Genomic DNA, 18,972 nt, shown 5'->3' with positions numbered 1-18,972 from the left:
TACTTATAAGGATCCACCGAGATAAACCAGGACAATCTCATGTCAAACTCCTTAACTTAATCACAATGGCAAAGTCCCTTTTGCCATGTAAGGGGACATATTCACAGGTTCTGAGGATTAGGATGTCAGCATCTATAGGGGGCATGAGTCTGTCAACCACAAATGCAAACCTCAACTAAACTAAAATAGCTTCAGGGAGAAGGTCCGAGGTGTGAGGAGCAGGCAGCACCTGCCTGGAGCAGTGGGCCTGGTTCCCTCCACTTGCAGAGACCCCCAGGCTGGGTCTGAGGCTCTGTGGCCAAGAGATGGTCAGAGGAGAAGCTTCTGCTGTGGTTCTCTGGCCCTTTAGCCACTTCCCTATGACTAAGGAATAAGTGGTTGTTGCCAAGGAAAGAGCATATTTGAACACAGTCAGCTTAACTGGAGTCAACCAACAGGATGACAGGACACCCGTTCAACTTACACTGTATCTAACTCGTTCAGTCCTATCTTGTCTTTGTCAGTCTGTTCACATCCAATCCCCCACTAGAGAGACCAACAGGATGACAGGACACCCGTTCAACTTACACTGTATCTAACTCGTTCAGTCCTATCTGGTCTTTGTCAGTCTGTTCACATCCAATCCCCCACTAGAGAGAGAAGGTGCTGAAGGAGAGTAGGTTTGGGGTGTGAGAGGCAGTGCATTCAGTTCTGTAACTATTGGATTTGGGGTAGAGACATCCAGTGTGTATTTATAAATGGTGGGCTAGAGCTAAGGGGAGAAGTTGGGCTACAAATATGGATTTGGGAATCAACAGGATACAGGCAACAATTGAAACCATAGAAATAGAGGGAATCCATGTGTGGGCACATGTAAAGTGAGACCAGGTGCAGGCTGGAGAGAGGACCCTGGTTATCCACTGTGTGCGTGAGCCGGCTCATGCTGGCGGACAAGTGCTGGTCTTGGGCATCTTCCCCCAGCTCTGCGTCCAGTGACATCACACTGACATCAGCTGTGGTGGGAGGATTTTCACTACAGAAATTGGCAAATGTTACAAGCCAGAGATCTTTTTTCCCCCAGAGGGCTGATCATTAAATATTTACCAACACATCACTGGTTACACCAAGATTTAAAGAGAGAAGACGGCCAGGGGAATCGGTTGAGGGTTCGCAGGCAAAGAAGTCAGAGAAGGAGGAGATAAGATGAGAACATTGTTGAGAGGACAAGGAAAGAAGGTGACAGGGTGTCAGGGTGTCACAGGCTGCAAGCAGGCCTAGGGAGGTAAGGCTGGGAGGGGCCAGAGCATCGTCTCTAGGAAGCCAGTGGGAGGCTGGGCTGAGGAAGAGGTGGGAAGGAGTCAGGGGTGTTAGGGGGTGGCTGGGAAGGCCAGGGGCCCCCATCCAGTCCCTGAACATCGGTTTGTTTCAGGGTGGTGGGGTCTGTATCTTGAGATTCTGTTTTCCAGGCTGTTTCTCCATCCAAGGCCCAAAGTCCGTCAGAGCCCGGGAGCAGGGGTCGGTTACTGTGCAGTGTCACTACAACCCAGGCTGGGAGACCTACAAGAAGTGGTGGTGTAGAGGGAAGATCTGGAGATTTTGCAATATCCTCATTCAAACCAGAGGGTCTGAGCAGGAGGAGAAGAGTGACCGTGTGTCCATCAGGGACAATCACAGAGACCATTCGTTCTCAGTGACCATGAAGGGGCTCAGGCGAGATGACACAGATATTTACTGGTGTGGGATTGAGAGGACTGGAACTGACTGCGGGACCCAAGTTAAAGTGACTGTTGACCCAGGTAAGAGCTTTCTCATCTATGCTGTGGCCCTGGTGACTGGGACTGAGAAAGTCAGTGCTCTTCCCACTCCTCCGCATGGGCTGAAGGAAAATGACTGACAGCCTAAGAGACAGAGAGACAGACAGACAGAAAGATGGGGGGCTGGAATGGGAGAAACTGAGGAAGAGCAGCAGCCCAGCACTACTATTCCTATGACAGTCCCTGAGGTCTTTCCAAGGTCCAGCTGATGCACAGCTGGGCTGGCAGGGCTTGGAGTGGGGGCAGGGGCGTGGACCTTGGCTTTGGTGGCCCATGGCCCAGCCCTGTTCTCCAGGGCTGGACATCCCTGGAAGCCTCATGTTTCCTCACTGGAGCCCCGGTGGGCCTCAGATGTCTGCAGAGGGTCCCGGAGCATCACTCTAGGAAGTGGTCTGTGTTCTGGTACTCACACCCTGGACCTGTCATTACCTGGGGTAGTGGGGATGTGGGGCAGCCCGGAGGGTCCCAGTTTGAATCCCAGGAACTTGGCCAACCCAAAGTGACCCTGGGCATTTTACAGTGCATCTTCTCTTTGGGTCCCCAGCCACCCCCTCCTCTACTTTCTCTGGCTTTGTAAGAGCAAGAAAGGTAAGAAAGGCCCAGGGAGGTGCACAGATAACAGTGGACGCTTAAAGATTTCAACCACTGGGCTGGTCCGGTGGCGCACTGCTACAGGGTTCGGATCCCACATACAGACCGGCCGCTCACTGGCTGAGCGAGGGGCAGGAGCAACACCGAGGGTTGCGATCCCGTTGCCGGTCCCGGTCCGGTACGGGCGCGACACTGAGGGTTGCGATCCGTTGCCGGACACGAAAAAAGACAAAAAGGAAAAAAAAAAAGATTTCAACCACTGAGTCAACCTCAGGGACCTCTCTAGCTGCCCTGGTATCTCCTCTGTGCCTCAGACCCCATTGAGGGATGCTGGGGTCTTTCTGCTGTTGTCACTGGTGCCTGAGAAACAGCCCATCTCCATGTCCACGCAGCACATGTGTGTCCAGTCATTCCTCAACCCAGTGTCCACTCAGACATGTTGGATGGTTATGTATAAACAGACAAAGCTGGCTTTGGAATAAGCCCATGTGTTGTTAGGATTGGACACACAGGCTGCCACCAGGGAAAGTGGAGTTCACAAAGGGTCACCCGAGCAAGACTTCCCCGGGGCTGCCAAGTAGGGGAAGCCAAGAAGATCCGTGGGGACAGAAAAGGGATTGAGTAAGACTCGAGAGCAAGGGACAGAGAGGCTAAATATGTGCCCAATGTGAAGCCTTAGGGGGAAAGGCCTGGGGTGGGGGACCCACAGGGTACCAGCCTGTAAGATGATCAACAATCTCCAGAGGAGCCATTATGACTGGAATCACCCGGAGCTCAGCCAGGAGCTACCAAAGCCTGGGACCTTTGAGAAAGGAGTTCTTCGAGCCTAGGACTCATAAGATAACCGGCAGGCCATGGATGCACAGTGCCGAGCTGGTCTCAGGAGTCCGAGACCAAACTGCTCACCATAAATTGCCTACGTAGTTTCTCATAAAAATGTTTCGATCCTCTTGGTCATTGTTCACTATTTAACCAGAATACACTATCTTACTCACCAGCCTTCCGGAGTCCCCCTCCCCCCTACCACTACAAAAACTGCATGCTCCATTTTCAGAACTTTCTGTTCCTGAGCCCTGCTCAGACACGACTCAAGTGGAAAGGACCAGGGATTCCCCACCACCCCCATCTGTCCCACTTACAGGGGTAATTGGAAAGAGAGCATGAAAAGACTTATTTCTCCCCCTAGAAAAAACTACAGTGCTCGCTCCTACCTAATTTTTATTTCTTCTTGCCACACCTGAAAATGATAGAAAAATGACTGTGTGTTGTGATTCAGAGGACTCAGCAGAAGCCCAAGGAACTCTATCCAGAGACAAAGCTTCCTACTCCAGGGGAAGGATTTCTCCTGGTGAGGGCTGGCAGGGTGGGGGTGGCTTGTGAGCTATGCAAGAACCCCCAACTGTGCCAATAACCTGTGGCCAACTTTGCCCACAGTGGAAGCAACCCTGCCGTCTGAACAGTTTGGCAGCAACAATACAGGGGGCTTCTACAAGAGGTGAGTGATTGTGGCCCTTTCTCCTGCTCGTACCTGGGGTCCCTCCTATGGGGAAGCCAAGCCTGGGGACTTCTGTCCGTGTTCTGTCACCAGATGCCAACACTTGCTATAGCCAGAGTCAAGGCTTCAAGCCCATCCTCCATCTCACCCCATTACTCCTCACCACCACCTTCCTGTTCTAGCTCTCACCAGAAAACCGCTCTGCAGAGCTCTTCTGTGCACACATCATCCGCCCATTCAGCTGGTCAACAAAAAAGCATTGGTGGCCTTGGGGGCGCCTAGGGGAGATAAAGTACCAATCTCCATGGTGCGAGATATCAAGTGACACAGAACAGGGTGGGTGATTTACCAACCTGGAGCTGGCATTAGCAGGAAGAGAGGCAGGAAAGCACAACCTATATTTGGTGACCTCCAGATGCTTCTATGCGAGATATCAAGTGACACAGAACAGGGTGGGTGATTTACCAACCTGGAGCTGGCATTAGCCAGGAAGAGAGGCAGGAAAGCACAACCTATATTTGGTGACCTCCAGATGCTTCTATTGAGCTGAGATATTGGGCTAAGGGGAGTCCCAGAAGATAAAATTAGAAAGGAAAAAGGGCCCAGTACAAAATCAGCTGATGTTACTGTCAGAAAAGCCCTCATGGTTGCATCATGGGGGTCTTTAGAGTGGGGCTGCCATGCCCAGGGTCACAGGCTTTGCCGAGCTGGCTGATGGCTCCACGGTGTCAGGATGGGGTCTGGCGGGGTCTGGAGGGGCCTAGGGCCCTGATCACTGTGTCTCCTCCCACAGGACCCACTACATGCTTCTGGTATTTGTGAAGGTACCCATCTTGCTTATCATGGCTGGTGCTGTCCTCTGGCTGAAAGGGTCTCAGAAGGTCTCCGAGGAGCAATATCAACAGCCTAGCCACACGAACTTGTCCTCTGAACTTCTGACCAAAGACATAGCCCCTTAGACAGATGGACGAGCAGCCTTCCTGTCCTGGACCCATTTCCAGGGGAGACCCAGGCTGTGGAAGAAAACCCCCCTGAGTCAGCAGGATGCAGACAGCTTGTCCTCAGTACCTGGGGTGCCAGCACCTTGCTCCCACTTCTTCAGGGAGCCAATGCCCCACCCCCCCACCCCATGGGGATTGGGGCTCATAGTTGGGAGCTGTTGGGATGGAGCCCAAACTGCGGACAGCCGTGTCCCCCCTGCTGGAATAACTCTGGTGCAGAGCCTGGGACAGAACAGAGAGAGAAACTGAGAGGGAGACCCGCCCAGGCCTTGGTTGCCGTCACTCCTGAGACCAGCTCAACACATTTGCCTGAGCGCCTGATACACATGTTTTTCAAAAATCTGCTTTTCCCAAGCTAGTCAAGTTGGGTTTGGATGACTCGTGTTCGTGACTGATGCTCTCCCCACACGGCGAGGGTGATGCTGGGGTGAGGTCCTGGTTCTGGGGCGTGAGGGGCTGGACACCGTCCGCCCCTGGGGAGATGCCACTCTGAGTCCGCAGGGCTCCCTGGCCAGTGCTGAGCTTCCTCCTCCTCCGTGGGCCTCCCCGAGCTCCCGGGCCACCCGGCTCTCAGGGTGGGGGCTTCGTGGGGGCCACAGCGTGGGAGTCTGACCTGAGCTTCTCTCCTCAGCACAACTGCGGGGACTTCTCCCCAAAGGCCCTGTTGAGCCTCAAAAACTACCTCAAGGTGGGGGAGGGCGGTAATGAAAACTGTCTCAGGGCAATGAATGATGTTGTCTCTTTGAAATGATGCTGTTTAAATAGTATTAATAATGAAAACCATCCAAAGGAAATGATGTTGTCTCTTCTAAGTAATTTTGTTTAAATAATCTCCATAATAAAAACTGTCTGAGGGACAAGATGTTGTCTCTTTCAAATGCCTCACCCACAGCAACAACACCCTTGAATATGGTCACTTTGTGTCATATGGGTCAGGGGCCCTCACACTAAAGGGAGCTTCACTCCATGCGAGGAGAAACAGTGTCATTTGCGATGCCTGCCCCCCCCGCCCCCGCAAACACACATACACAAACGTTTGAATGCGTCCCCTGAACACCGTGAGGACGTGTCCACCCTGCCCCTGCCCTTGGTCCTAACAGATGGGCCCTGATTCTCAGCCTCATGAGGCAACAGGACGATGCCTCTCCAGGGGATAAAGGAAAGGGGATCTCCTGGTCCCAGCATGGTACCTGGGGCCTCCGCTCCCCACTGGGACTCTATAACCCAGTCTTATGCTTCGGTCAATGACAAACTGTCTCTAACTTTGAACTTAGTTTAGGATGTGGTCTATGATGGGGCTGAAAATTCCACAGTGCCCAGAAAGGAAAGAATATGACACAAAGTGACCAGACTAAGACCTTCTGAGTCATTCTGTTGGGAACCAAAACCCACAGTCCACCAGCCCCAGAGGCCTCTGTGAATACGTCCCTGGATCCAGCCTTCTGAAGATCTGGCCAGATTGAGGGATGATGCTGCAGCTCTGTGGGAGGGAGAGCGGGGGCTCAAATGGGTGAGGAGCTGTTGGTGGTTGCCAAGCTGCTGACAATGCTTATCCTACAGTTTCTCAATATTAATTCAGTGAATCCTGTGTTCTGTTTGGGATGGTGTAGGTGGGTTGTTATTCTGCATTAAGGAGAATCCTCTGGAGTAGACTAGGCATCTATTGCCTGTCTGTCTGTCCCAAATGTCACCCCCAGCACACGCGCTCTTGCACCCCCAGCCCCCACACACACTTCTGAGAAATACCCTTTGAGGTTCTAACAAAAGCTGACAAGCCAAGCTTGCCTAATACACCCACTCTCTGGGGTAAGGAGAAAGACGAAAAATCAATAAATTAGCCACTAGAGCTTGGATTGCATTTTCCAGCAAATGTGTTTCTATCAGGAGGATGAAGCAGAAGGCCTTATGCCCTTAAATAGCTGCAGACTACGAGCATTCCACACATGCAAATTTTAGAATTTATCGAGGATTTCGTATATGCCAATTTTGGCGTTCATTGTAATCAAAGGTTAGAGAAGGTAGAGGAGTGGAGAGAGAGCGGGTGGATTGCTCTTTTAAGAGAAAAGCACAACTTCTCCTTCCCCGTGGCTTCCTTTCTCCCCTGGGCCTTTGCTTTTGAGCAAGTTCCTGATCACAGAGGAAGTTCAGAGCCAGAGGGTGCTGGGGGTGGGGCGGGGGTGGGGGTGGCAAGAAGGAGAAGCAGCAGCCCAGCCAGGAAGGAGGCAACAGAGAGAATAACAAAAACAATAACGGTGAGTCAGTCCCGTTACCAGGGCCTGGGGTGCAAGGTTCTTTCTTCTTTTTTAACCGATTTTTTTTTTTGAGGGGGGGGAGGTGGCAGTGGGCTGCTGGCTAGTATGGGGATCCGAACCCTGCACCTTGGTGTTATAACACTGCACTGTAAACAACTGAGCTAACCAGCCAGCCCTTTGTCTTCTTTTTAAATCTTGGTAAAAACACTTAACATGAAATCTGCCCTCAACAAACTTTTTAAAAAATTATTGGTTATGAATATTCATGGCAATGGGGATCCGAACCCTGCACCTTGGTGTTATAACACTGCACTGTAAACAACTGAGCTAACCGGCCAGCCCTTTGTCTTCTTTTTAAATCTTGGTAAAAACACTTAACATGAAATCTGCCCTCAACGAACTTTTTTTAAAATTATTGGTTATGAATATTCATGGCATACAAAGCTGACCGTCACCACTTGTGCCCAGGATATGATGGCCAGATCAATACTAGCAGCACATTCATCACCACCCACTGTGATTATTCCCCATGTCCCCCACCCAATTAATCCCTGACCTTCCTCCCCCTCCCCCCACCCCACTCTGCAACCCTAGGTATGTTCTCTCCCTCTGCAAGTCCAATGCACCACCGAGGTCTGTCTTTCCTTCCTTCTTTCTCTCCCAGCTCCCACTTATGAGTGAGGACATGTGGAATTTATCCCTCTGTGCCTGGCTCGTTTCACTCAACACAAGTTTCTCCAAGAACAAACTTTTAAATGCACAGTACATACAATATGGTTAATTGTATGCACATTGTTGTATAGCAGCTCTCTAGAACTTTTCATCTTCCGTGGCTAAAACTCTGCCCATTGAACAGCAACTCCCCATCCCCTCCCCCAGCCCCTGGCTACCACCACTCTGCTTTTTGCTTCCGTGAGTTTGGCTATTTTAGCTACCTCATATAAGTGCAATCGTGCAGCATTCGTCCTTCTGTGACTGGCTTATTTCACTTCGCATAGGGTCCTCAAGGTTCATCCATCTTGTAGCGTATGGTAGGATTTCCTTCTCTGTTAAGGCTGAATAATATTCCATGGTATGTATATACTGCAATTTCTCTATCCATTCATCCATGGATGGACATTTAGGTTGTTTCCATCTCTTGGCTATTGTGGATGATGTTTCAATGAACATGGGAGTGTGAATCACTTTGAGGTTCCATTTTCAATTCTTTGGAATAAATACCAAGAAATGGGATTTCTGGATCATATGGTAGCTCTATTTTTAATTTTTTGAGTAATCTCTATACTCTTTTGCATAACAGCTGCACCATTTGACATTCCCACAAGTGGGAATGTCACAAGGCAATTTCTCCACATCCTCACCAACATTCATTATTTTGTTTTCTTTTCTGTTTTTTTCTTCTTTTGTTGTTGTTTTTAAATATATAACAGCTATCTTAACAGATGTGAGGTGATATCTCATGTGGTTTTAATTTGCATTTCCCTGATAAGTAGTAATGTTGAGCATCTTCTCATATACTTATTGGCTATTTGTATGTCTTCTTTGGAGAAATGTCTATTCAAGTCCTTTGCTCATTTTTTAATTGGGCTGTTTGTTTTCTTTTTCTCATGAGTTTTAGGAGTTCTGTCTATATTCTGGATATAATCCTTTATTAGATATATGATTTGAAAATATTTTCTCCCATTCTGTGGGTTGCATTTTTACTGTTGATATTGTCTTTTTTTTCCATTTTAAAAATTTGAAACATAATTGATTGTACATATCTGTGGGGTACAGCATTGAACATCAATACCTGTGTGCAATATACAATGCTCAAGTCAGGATAAATACTATATTTATGATTATACAATGTATTCATTTTTTGTAGCCTTTACCAATTTCTCTCCCTCTCCCTCCTTCTTTCCCACCACTGGTGGCCTCAGTTCTATTCTCTCCTTTTTGAATATTCAAGGAATTATTGTGATTGTTGTATCTCTCTCTCTCTGGTTCTCTCTGGCTCCCACTTATGGGTGACGGCATGCAATATTTCTCTTTCTGTGCTGGCTTATTTCACTTAACATAATTCTCTCTAAGTCATCCATGTTGCTGCAAATGGCAGAATTTCATTCCTTTTTATGGCAGAGCTGCATTCTGTTGTGTACATATACCACATTTTCCTTATCCAGTCGTCCATCATTGGACATTTAGGTTGGTTCCAATTCAGCTGTTGTAAATAGAGCTGTGATAAACATGGGAGTTCAGGTATCCCTTCAACACAATTTCCATTCCTTTGGGTATACTCTTAGCAGTGGGATTGCTGGATCCTATGGCAGTTCTATCTACTGTTTGAGGAACCTCCATACTGTTTTCCACTAACTTACAGTCCTACCAACAGTGTAGGAGGGTTCACCTTTCTCTGCATCCTCACCAGCATTTGCGATTCTGTCTTTTGGATAATGGCCAGTCTAAAAGGTGTGAAATGATATATCAATGTGGTTTTGATTTGCATTTCTCTGATTGCATTTCTCTGATGCTTAGTGATGTTGAGCATTTTTTCATGTGTCTGTTGGCCATTTGTGTATCTTCCTTTGAGAAATCCCTACTTAGCTCCTTTGCCCATTTTTTAATCGGGTCACTTGTTTTCTTACTGTTAAGTTGTTTGATTTCCTTATATATTCTGGATATTAATCCCTTGTCAGGTACATAGCTTGCAAATATCTTTTTTCCCATTCCATAGGTTGTCTTTCTGCTATGTTAATTTGTTTGCTGTGGAGCAGCTTTTTAGTTTGATAAAATCCCTTTTTTTTTTCTTTGTTGCCTATGCTTTGGGGGTCTTATTCATAAAGTCATTGCCCACTCCAACATCCTGAAGTGTCTCCCCTATGTTTTCTCCTAGGAGTTTTATAGTTTCAGGTCTTATATTTAAGTCTTTAATCCATTTTGAGTTGATTTTGGTATAAGGCAAGAGGTACAGGTCTAGTTTCATTCTTCTGCATATGGATGTCCAGTTTTCCCAGCACCATTTATTGAAGTGGCAGTTTTTTCCCCAGTGTATGTTCTTGTTGCCTTTGTCGAAGATCAGTTGGCTGAAAGTATGTGGGTTGATTTCTGGGTTCTCTATTCTGTTCCCTTGGTCCAAGTGTCTGTTTTTATGCCTGTACCATGGTGTTTTGGTTACTATAGCTTTGTAATATAGTTTGAAGATAGGTAGTGTTATGCCTCCGGCTTTCTTTTTTGTTTTGCTCAGGATTGCTTTGGCTATTTGGGGTCTTCTGTTGTTGCACATGAATGTTAGGATTGTTTTTTAGATTTCATGAAGAATCTCAGTGGTATTTTGATGATGATTGCATGGAATCTGTAGATTGCTTTGGGTAGTATAGACATTTTCACAATGTTAATTCTTCCAATCCAAAGCATGGAGTGTCTTTCCTTCTTTTTGTGTCCTCTTTAACTACTTTCAGCAGTGATTTGTAGTTCTTGTTATAGCAATCTTTTACCTGCTTGGTTAAACTTATTCCTAGGTATTTTATTTTGGGGCAACTATTGTAAATAGGCTTGCTTTCCTGATTTCTTTTTCTACTAGTTCATTACTAGAGTTTACAAATGCTACTGATTTTTGCATGTTGATTTTGCGTCCTGCAGCTTTACCAAATTTGTTTATCAGCTCTAAGAGGTTTCTTGTAGAGTCTTTAGGTTTTTCTATATATAAGATCATGTCATCTGCAAACACGGACAGTTCAACTTTGTCTATTCCAGTCTGGATTCACTTTCTTTCTTTCTCTTGCCTGATTGCTCTGGCTAGTACTTCCAGTACTATGTTAAATAGGAGTGGTAAGAGTGCACATCCTTTTCTTGCTCCTGTTCTTAAGAGAAAAGCTTTCAGCTTTTCTTCATTCAGGCTGATAATGGCAGTGGGTTTCTCATATAGGGCTTTTATTGTTTTGAGATACTTTCTTTCTATACCTAACTTGCTGAGAGTCTTTATTATGAAGGGATGTTGAATTTTGTCAAATGCTTTTTTTGTGTTTATTGAGATAATCACATAATTTTTGTCCTCAATTTTGTTTATGTGGTATATCACATTTCTTGACTTGTGTTTACTGAACAATCCTTGCATCCCTGGGATGAATCCCACTTGATCATGATACATAATCATTTTGATGTGTTGCTGTATTCTGTTAGCTCATATTTTGTTGAGGATTTTTGCATCTATGTTCATCAAGTATATTGGCCTGTAGTTTTCTTTTTCTACTATATCTTTGTCTGGTTTTGGTATCAGGGTGTTGCTGGCTTCATAGAATGAGTTTGGGAGGAGAGGGTTCCAGTCAAGATGGCAGAATAAACGGTTCCCAGTGTCACTCTCTCCCACAAATCAACCAATTTACAACTATAAAAATGTAACATCAGCCAAGCTGGGGCTGCTGGAGCTCAGGGGAAGAGGAGGAGAGACCTATGGAGTGCATGAAGGTGGGAGAAACTACAATGAGAGAAAGAAAAAGCTGCTCTGAGCATTTCGGGCTGCAGCCACTTTAAGTCTGGAGCTGATGAGCACATGCAGCAGGAGCCGGCAGAAGCAGCAGCTGTGCCCTTCAGATGGAGTTACTTGGAGACTGCAGGGGAGAAGAGGGCATTGGCAGCCCTGAGAATAGCAAGACCACTAATAGGGTTCCTGTGGACCCACACGGGAGCAAGGAGCCAGAACAACTGAAAAAAGGGAGCAATTCAGAGACCAGTGAGTCATTGCAAGGGACCAGCACAGGGCTGGTCTCATGGGAAGTGTTTGGAGCATGGGCAGTGGGCGAGATGGGAACACCAGGAGAACACTGGGACACAGCAAGGACAGACGACCTGACCCCCAATCAACACAGGACCACTCAGAGGAGAATGGTCAGGAATGCAGAATTGCATGGGGTGCAGTTTGATAAAAAAAAAACTCAGGCCCAGATCAGAGATTCTACAGAACACAGATCCACTGGGTCTCTGGAGAGCTGGAAATCCCTATAAGATCAACCATTAAGCCCTGAGCTGCACAAAAAGCCTTCCCTAGGGAAACAGCAGCAAAGCAGCAATTTAGCTCAACCACACAGCTCAAGTACTGTTTCCCACAGGAAGTTCCCCCGTGTTAGAAGCAAAGGACAAGGGGCCGGCCCGTCCCGCTCACTGGCTGAGCAAGGTGTGGGTGCAACACTGAGGGTTGTGATCCCGTTGCTGGTCCAGGTCTGGTACGGGCGCGACACTGAGGGTTGCGATCCGTTGCCGGACACGAAAAAAGACAAAAAAGGAAAAAAAAAAAAAAGAAGCAAAGGACAAAAAATTAGTTCTGGCCCAGGCACACCACCAGCACCTTGGGGCCTTCCTGGGAGCCAGAGGCTTGGATCCAGGGACCGGACCCCACTCCCACTTCCAGGCAAACTGTGCCAGTGCCTTGGGGCCAGCACGGGGACCCAAGGCACAGAGAAGGGGACTGGACCCCCCTCCCACAACCAGGCACACCACACCAGCACCTTGGGGTCCACCCTGTGACCCGAGGCAAGGAGAAGGGGACTGGACCTCTCTTCCACAACCAGGCACGCCATGCCCACAACCTGGGGCCTGCCCAGGGACCCAAGGCATGGATAAGGGGACTGGACCTCTCTCCCACAATCAGGCACACCATGCCAGTACCTCGGAGCCCACCTGGGGGCCTGAGGTATGGAGAAGGGGACCGGACCCTCCTCCCACAACCAGGCACACCATACCAGCACCTCAGGGCCTGCCCAGGAACCCAGGGCATGGAGAAGGGGACCGGACCTCTCTCCCACAACCAGGCACGCCATGCTAGTGCCTTGAGGCCTGCCCGGGGTCTCAAAGCATGGAGAAGGGGACTGGACTTCTCTCCCACAACCAGACATACCAGGCCAGCACCTCGGGGCTTACCTGGGCACCTGGGGCATGAAGTGGACTGGACCTCTCTCCCACAACCAGGCACACTGCACCAGCGCCTCAGGGCCCGCCCGGGGACCCGAGGCATGGAGAAGGAGACCGGATCACCCTCCCTCAACCAGGCACACAGTGCCAGCACCTTGGGGCCTGCCCAGGGACCTGGGGCATGGAGAAGGGGACTGGACCCCCATCCCCCAACCAGGCACACCAAGCCAGCTCCTTGGGTCTCACCCGGTGACCCAAGGCATGGAGAAGGGGACTGGACACACCTCCCACAACCAGGTACATGGTGCCAGCAACTTGGGGCCCGCCCAGGGACCAGAGACATGGAGAAGGGGATCAGACACACCCCACAACCAGGCATACTGCCAGTGCCAAGGAGCATACAAGAAACAGCACCTCCATGTGGGAGGCCCATGACAGTCACCACAATAACCATGGCTGCTGTGAAAGCGGCTAGATGTCACAACCACCACGCAAATGGTCCACCAACCACTGGAGTGCATTCGCCCAAGGAGAGTCATCAGCAGACTCAAAGAAAAGAAGAGGATGTCTCTCTCCACAAAGTCCATTCCAGAGTGACAGAAGAAGCATCTGCTCTACGATAATATTGGGGGACCTGATCACATCTCTCAGCATTGGACAGATCATCTAGGCAACAAATCAACAGAGTAACCATTACTCTTTCAGAAGGAGAGAAGAAATGTAGGGTAATTAGAGTGGGGAGGGGGAGGGAATGGGGGCAGGGGAGAGATTGGACAAGGGGCATAAAGAATAATTACAATTTGTAACAATATATATGCTAGTAATATTGGTTTGATCAACATATCTCAAATGTTCAACCCCCAAAATATGTATAATCGATTTTGATTCAATAAATAAAATAAATTTTTTTTAAAAAGAATGAGTTTGGGAGAATGGCCTCTGTTTCAATTTTCTGACATAGTTTAAAGAGAATTGGTATTAATTCCTCTTTAAAGGTTTGATAGAATTCAGCAATAAAGCCATCCGGTCTTAGGCTCTTCTTTGTTGGGAGACTGCTGGTCACTGCTTCAGTCTCATTGCTTGTTATTGGTTGGTTCAGGTTTTCTACGTCTTCTTGGTTCAGTCTTGGTAGTTTGTATGTAACCATTTCCTCCAGATTTTGAAATTTGTTCGTGGATTGTTGTTTATAATAGTCTCTAACAACTCTTCATAGTTCTGTGGAATCAGTTGCAATGTCTCCTTTTTCATTCCTGATTTTTGTTATTTGGGACTTCTCTCTTCTTTCTTTTCTAAATCTAGCTGATGGTTTGTGTATTTTGTTTATTTTCTCAAAAATCCAAGTTTTTGTTTCATTAATCTTTTGTATTGTTTCTTGGGTCTCTATTTCATTTAGTTCTGCTCTGATCTTAATTATTTCTTTCCACCTACTAATTTTGGGATTGGATTGTTCGTGTTTTTCTAGTTCTTTGAGGTGTAGCGTTAGGTGGTTTATCTGAGATCTATTCTTTTGACGAAAGCAATAATTGTTGCAATAAAATTCCTTCTTAGTACTGCTTTTGCAGTATCCCACAGGTATTGGCATGATGTGTCTTTATTTTCATTAGTTTAAAGAAATTTTTTATTTCCTCTTTCATTTCTTCTTTGATCCATAAGTCATTCTGGAGACTATTGTTTAATTTCCATGTATTTTTACAGTTTTGAAAGTTTCACTAATTATCGATTTCTAGTTTTAATCTGTTGTGGTCTGAAAAGGCACTTGAAATGATTTCAAGTTTTAAAAAATTTTTGAGACTTGGTTTGTGACCTAACATGTGGTCTATCCTGGAGTATGTTTCATATGATGATGATAAGAGTGTATATTGTGTAGTTGTCAGATGATAAATTCTGTAGATGTCCGCCAGGTCCAACTGGTCTCAAGTGTAGTTTTAATCCCGTGTTTGTTGACTTGTTGCCTAGATGATCTGTCCAGTGCCGAGAGAGGTGTGTTCAGGTCCCCAACTATTATCACATTGGAGTCTATCTCTTTCTTTAAGTCTAATAGTGTTTGCTTTATAGACCGGGGTACTCTGATGTTGGGTGCATATGTAGTTATGATTGTTGTGTTTTCTTGCTGGATAGATCCTTTATCATTATATAGTGGCCTTTTGTGTCTCTTTTTATCATCTTTGGCTTAAAGTCTATTTTATCCAATGTAAGAATAACTTCTCCTGCTTGTTTTTGGTTTCCATTTGCACGGTATATCTTTTTTCACCCCATCACTATTAGTCTGTGTGTGTCTTTACAGGTGAGATGAGTCTCTTTTTTGGGGGAGGGGTTACTGCAGCACTTTATTCTTCCTTACACAATGATGTGTTGCTGGGGCCTAATGTTCTAATGTAACAGTAGAAAACCAAAATTTGTTGTCATCTCTTAAGGAATTAAGAATTACATACAAAAACCTTAGATAAATTAAAAGAATTACTACATTTACAGGTGTAAATGCAAACAGTTTCCAACTCAAGGCAAGTAACAGCCTGTGGTGTTCTGGCAGGAAAACATCAGATAAGAAAGGAAAATAGGTCCTAAGGCTCCGAGCCCTGTTAGACTAGCAAGACAGAAACGACAACCGATTCAGGAACTCTTGCCAGTCTCTAGAGAAATCCTGGAATAGTCGGCTCTGACATGTTAATACCCTGCACAGATCAATAGACTGATGGTCATGCAGACTCACCAAGCCACGGACTTCTCCATAAGCCATGCTCTCACTCAGCCACCAAGTGACTGAGCCACGTGTACTAAGGGTTTAAATCAAAGATATGTACAGGGTGTTAAACGTATGCCAAAGGAACAGGTAACTTGAATACAAGGTCAAAATCAGCAGCAATTTCTACAATCCAGTGTTGATATCAGATACAAACTTCAAGGACAAACTACTTTTCAGAGGCTTATTCCAGTTTTGTGAGGCTAGCATGAGGTGTATACATTTGCCAGAGTAAATTTATACTTCAGAATTAACTCATGCAACAAATGCTATGTATCTGCTTGCAGTCCACTTAGAAGCATTTGTGGTTGATGATGGAAGGGCCTGACTCGTCGTAATCCTGCTTGCTGATCCACATCTGCTGGAAGGTGGACAGTGAGGCCAAGATGGAGCCGCTGATCCACACAGGGTACTTATGTTCAGCGGGGATGATGATCCTGATCTTCATAGTGCTGAGTGCCAGAGCAGTGATCTCCTTCTGCATCCTGTCTGCGATGCCTGGGTACATGGTCATGCCACCAGACAGCACCGTGTTGGCATACAGGTCCTTGCAGATGTCCACATCACACTTCACGATGGAGTTGAAGGTGGGCTCATGGATGCCGCAGGATTCCATAGCCAGGAAGGAGGGCTGGAAAAGTGCTCATTGCCGATGGTGATCATCAGGCCATCAGGCAGCTCGTAACTCTTCTCCAGGGAGGAGGAGGATGCAGTGGTGGCCATCTCCTGCTTGAAGTCCAGGACAACATAGCACAGCTTATCCTTGATGTCACGCACAATCTCCTGCTCAGCTGTGGTGGTGAAGCTGTAGCCACATTCCGTGAGGATCTTCATGAGGTGGTCGGTCAGGTCACCCCAGCGAGGTCCAGACACAGGATGGCATGGGGGAGGGCCTAGCCCTCATAGATGGGCACCATGTGGGTGACACCATCTCCAGAGTCCATGACAATACCAGGAGTGTGACCAGAGGCATACAAGTACAGCGTGGCATGGAGGGCCATCTACATGGCCAGGGTGTTGAAGTTCTTGAATGTTATCTGAGTCATCTTCTACCTGTTAGCCTTAGGGTTCAGGGGGGCCTCAGTCAGCAGCATAGGGTCCTCCTCAGGGACCATATGCAGCTCATTGTAGGAGATGTGGTACTAGATCTTTTCCATATCGTCCCAGTTGGTGATGATGCTGTGCTCGATGGGGTACTTCAGGGTCAGGATGTCGCAGTTGCTCTGGGTCTCGTCACCCACGTACGAGTCCTTCTGGCCCATGCCCACCATCATGCCTTGGTGCTGAGGGTGCCCGACAATGGAGGCGAACACAGCTCGGGGGGTGTCATCCCCAGCAGAGCCAGCTTTGCACATGCTGGAGCCGTTGTCAATGACAAGGGTGGCGATTTCTTCTTACATTGTGATTGGCAGAGGCGGTGCCCGCAGGCCACTGAAGAGTGGGGTGTTGGAGTGGTGGGGGGAGGCAGAGCATGGGCCTGTGGGGGTGAGTGAGAGAACGTAAGCCTTGAAGACAGCACATAGCTGGGTCTAGCTTTTTAATACGATCAGTCAGTCTGTCTTGAGTGGGAAGTTTAATCCATTTACATTTTGGGTTATTGAAAGGTATTGTCTTACTTCTGGCATTTTATTGATTTTCATTTGGGTGTTTTAAATATCTTTTTACTTTTCTTCCTCTTTTATTGTTTGTCTTTGATGTTTGTTGATTTTTTGAGGGAGTAAGATTTAGTTTCCTTCTCTTTCTCATTCGCATTTATGTTCTACCAGCAGGTTTTGTTCTTTCTCATGTATTTGTGGTGGTGAACTCCCTAAGTTTTTGTTTGTCAAGGAAATACACTATTTCTCCCTCATTTCTGAAGTATAGCTTTTCCAGGTATAGTATTCCTGGCCTGCAGTTTTTTCTTTTATTATTTTTAACATATCATCTCATTTTCTTCTGGACTGTAGAGTTTTATTGATTGATTGACTGATTGATTGTTGAATCAAAATCAATTACACATATTTTGGGGGTTGAACATTGAGATATGTTGATCAAATCAATATTACTAGCATATATATTGTTACAAATCATAATTATTGGGAAAACTGGACATCCATGTGTAGAAGAATGAAACTAGACTCATACCTTTTGCCATTTCCAAAGCCAACTCAAAATGAAATAAAGACTTAAATATACATCCTGAAACTATAAAACTCCTAGGAGAAACATAGGGGAAATACTTCAGGATATAGGACTGGACAAAGACTTCATGAATAAGACCTCAACGGGGCCGGCCCAGTGGCGCACTGCTACAGTGCGCCGCTTGGGAATGCGGCGGCGCTTCCGCCGAGGGTTCGGATCCCACATACAGACCGGCTGCTCACTGGCTGAGCGAGGTGCGTGCGCAACACCGAGGGTTGTGATCCGTTGCCGGTCATGAAAAAAGACAAAAAGGAAAAAAAAAAAAAAAAAGACCTCAAAAGCACAGGCAAGAAAAGAAAAAAATAAACAAACCAAAAAGCTTCTGCACAGCAAAGGAAACCCGCAGAGTGAAAAGACAACCTATGGAATGGGAGAAAATATGTGCAAACTATACATCTGACAAAGGATTAATATCCAGAATATACAAGGAACTCAAACAACTTAACAGTAAAAAATCAAATAATCTGATTAAAGAATGAACAAAGGACAAGAAGAGACATTTCTCAAAGGAAGACATATGAATGGCCAATAGGTACATGAAAAAACGCTCAACATCACTAATCATCAGGGAAATGCAAATCAAAACCACAGTGAGATATCATCTCACCCCAGTTAGACTGGCTATTATAAAAAGGAAAATAACAAATGCCGATGAGGATGAAGAGAAAGGGGAACCCTATACACAGTCGTAAATCAGTACAACTATTATGGAAAACAGTATGGAGGTTCCTCAAACTACAGATGGAATTACCATACAATCCAGCAATCACAATACCGTGTATATACCCAAAGGAATGGAAATCATCATGTTGAAGGGATACCTGCACTCCCGTGTTTATTGCAGCTCTATTTATAATACTAAGATAGGGATCCAACCGCAATGTCCATTGATGGATGACTGGATAAGGAAAATGTGTATCTACACAATGGAATATTACTCAGCCATAAAAAAAGAATGAAATTCTGCAATTTGCAGCAGCACAGATGACCATGGAGAAAATTAGAAGTGCAATAAGCACAGAAAGAGAAATAC

At 46.5% G+C, this 18,972-nt stretch overlaps 1 protein-coding gene and 1 pseudogene across 1 annotated transcript; one reads left to right on the top strand and one right to left on the bottom strand.

Moving 5' to 3' along the window:
- The first annotated feature begins 919 nt into the window (after nt 1-919).
- On the top strand, nt 920-4,838 carry CD300LB (CD300 molecule-like family member b). Its single transcript, XM_008581673.1, has 3 exons — nt 920-997; nt 1,409-1,825; nt 4,644-4,838. Exons 1-3 carry the CDS (start codon nt 920-922, stop codon nt 4,836-4,838), a joined length of 690 nt encoding a protein of 229 aa, XP_008579895.1.
- An 11,212-nt stretch (nt 4,839-16,050) lies between these two features.
- Nucleotides 16,051-17,892, bottom strand: LOC103597813 (annotated as a pseudogene).
- Between the last annotated feature and the right edge of the window lie 1,080 nt (nt 17,893-18,972).

The sequence above is a fragment of the Galeopterus variegatus genome, unplaced genomic scaffold (assembly GCF_000696425.1).
Source record: "Galeopterus variegatus unplaced genomic scaffold, G_variegatus-3.0.2 Scaffold2431, whole genome shotgun sequence".
In the NCBI taxonomy this organism is placed as follows: Eukaryota; Metazoa; Chordata; class Mammalia; order Dermoptera; family Cynocephalidae; genus Galeopterus; species Galeopterus variegatus.
Note: the sequence above shows the minus strand (reverse complement) of the source record. Positions and strands in the feature narration are given on the sequence as shown.

Bases quoted from the DNA above. Each gene is read 5' to 3' on its own strand.
- CD300LB (XM_008581673.1), top strand. From the start codon at position 920: ATGCTGGCGGACAAGTGCTGGTCTTGGGCATCTTCCCCCAGCTCTGCG. The intron at 998-1,408 runs GTGGGAGGATTT...GGTTTGTTTCAG, and splicing joins TCACACTGACATCAGCTGTG to GGTGGTGGGGTCTGTATCTT. The intron at 1,826-4,643 runs GTCAGTGCTCTT...GGAGGGGCCTAG, and splicing joins TGGTGACTGGGACTGAGAAA to GGCCCTGATCACTGTGTCTC.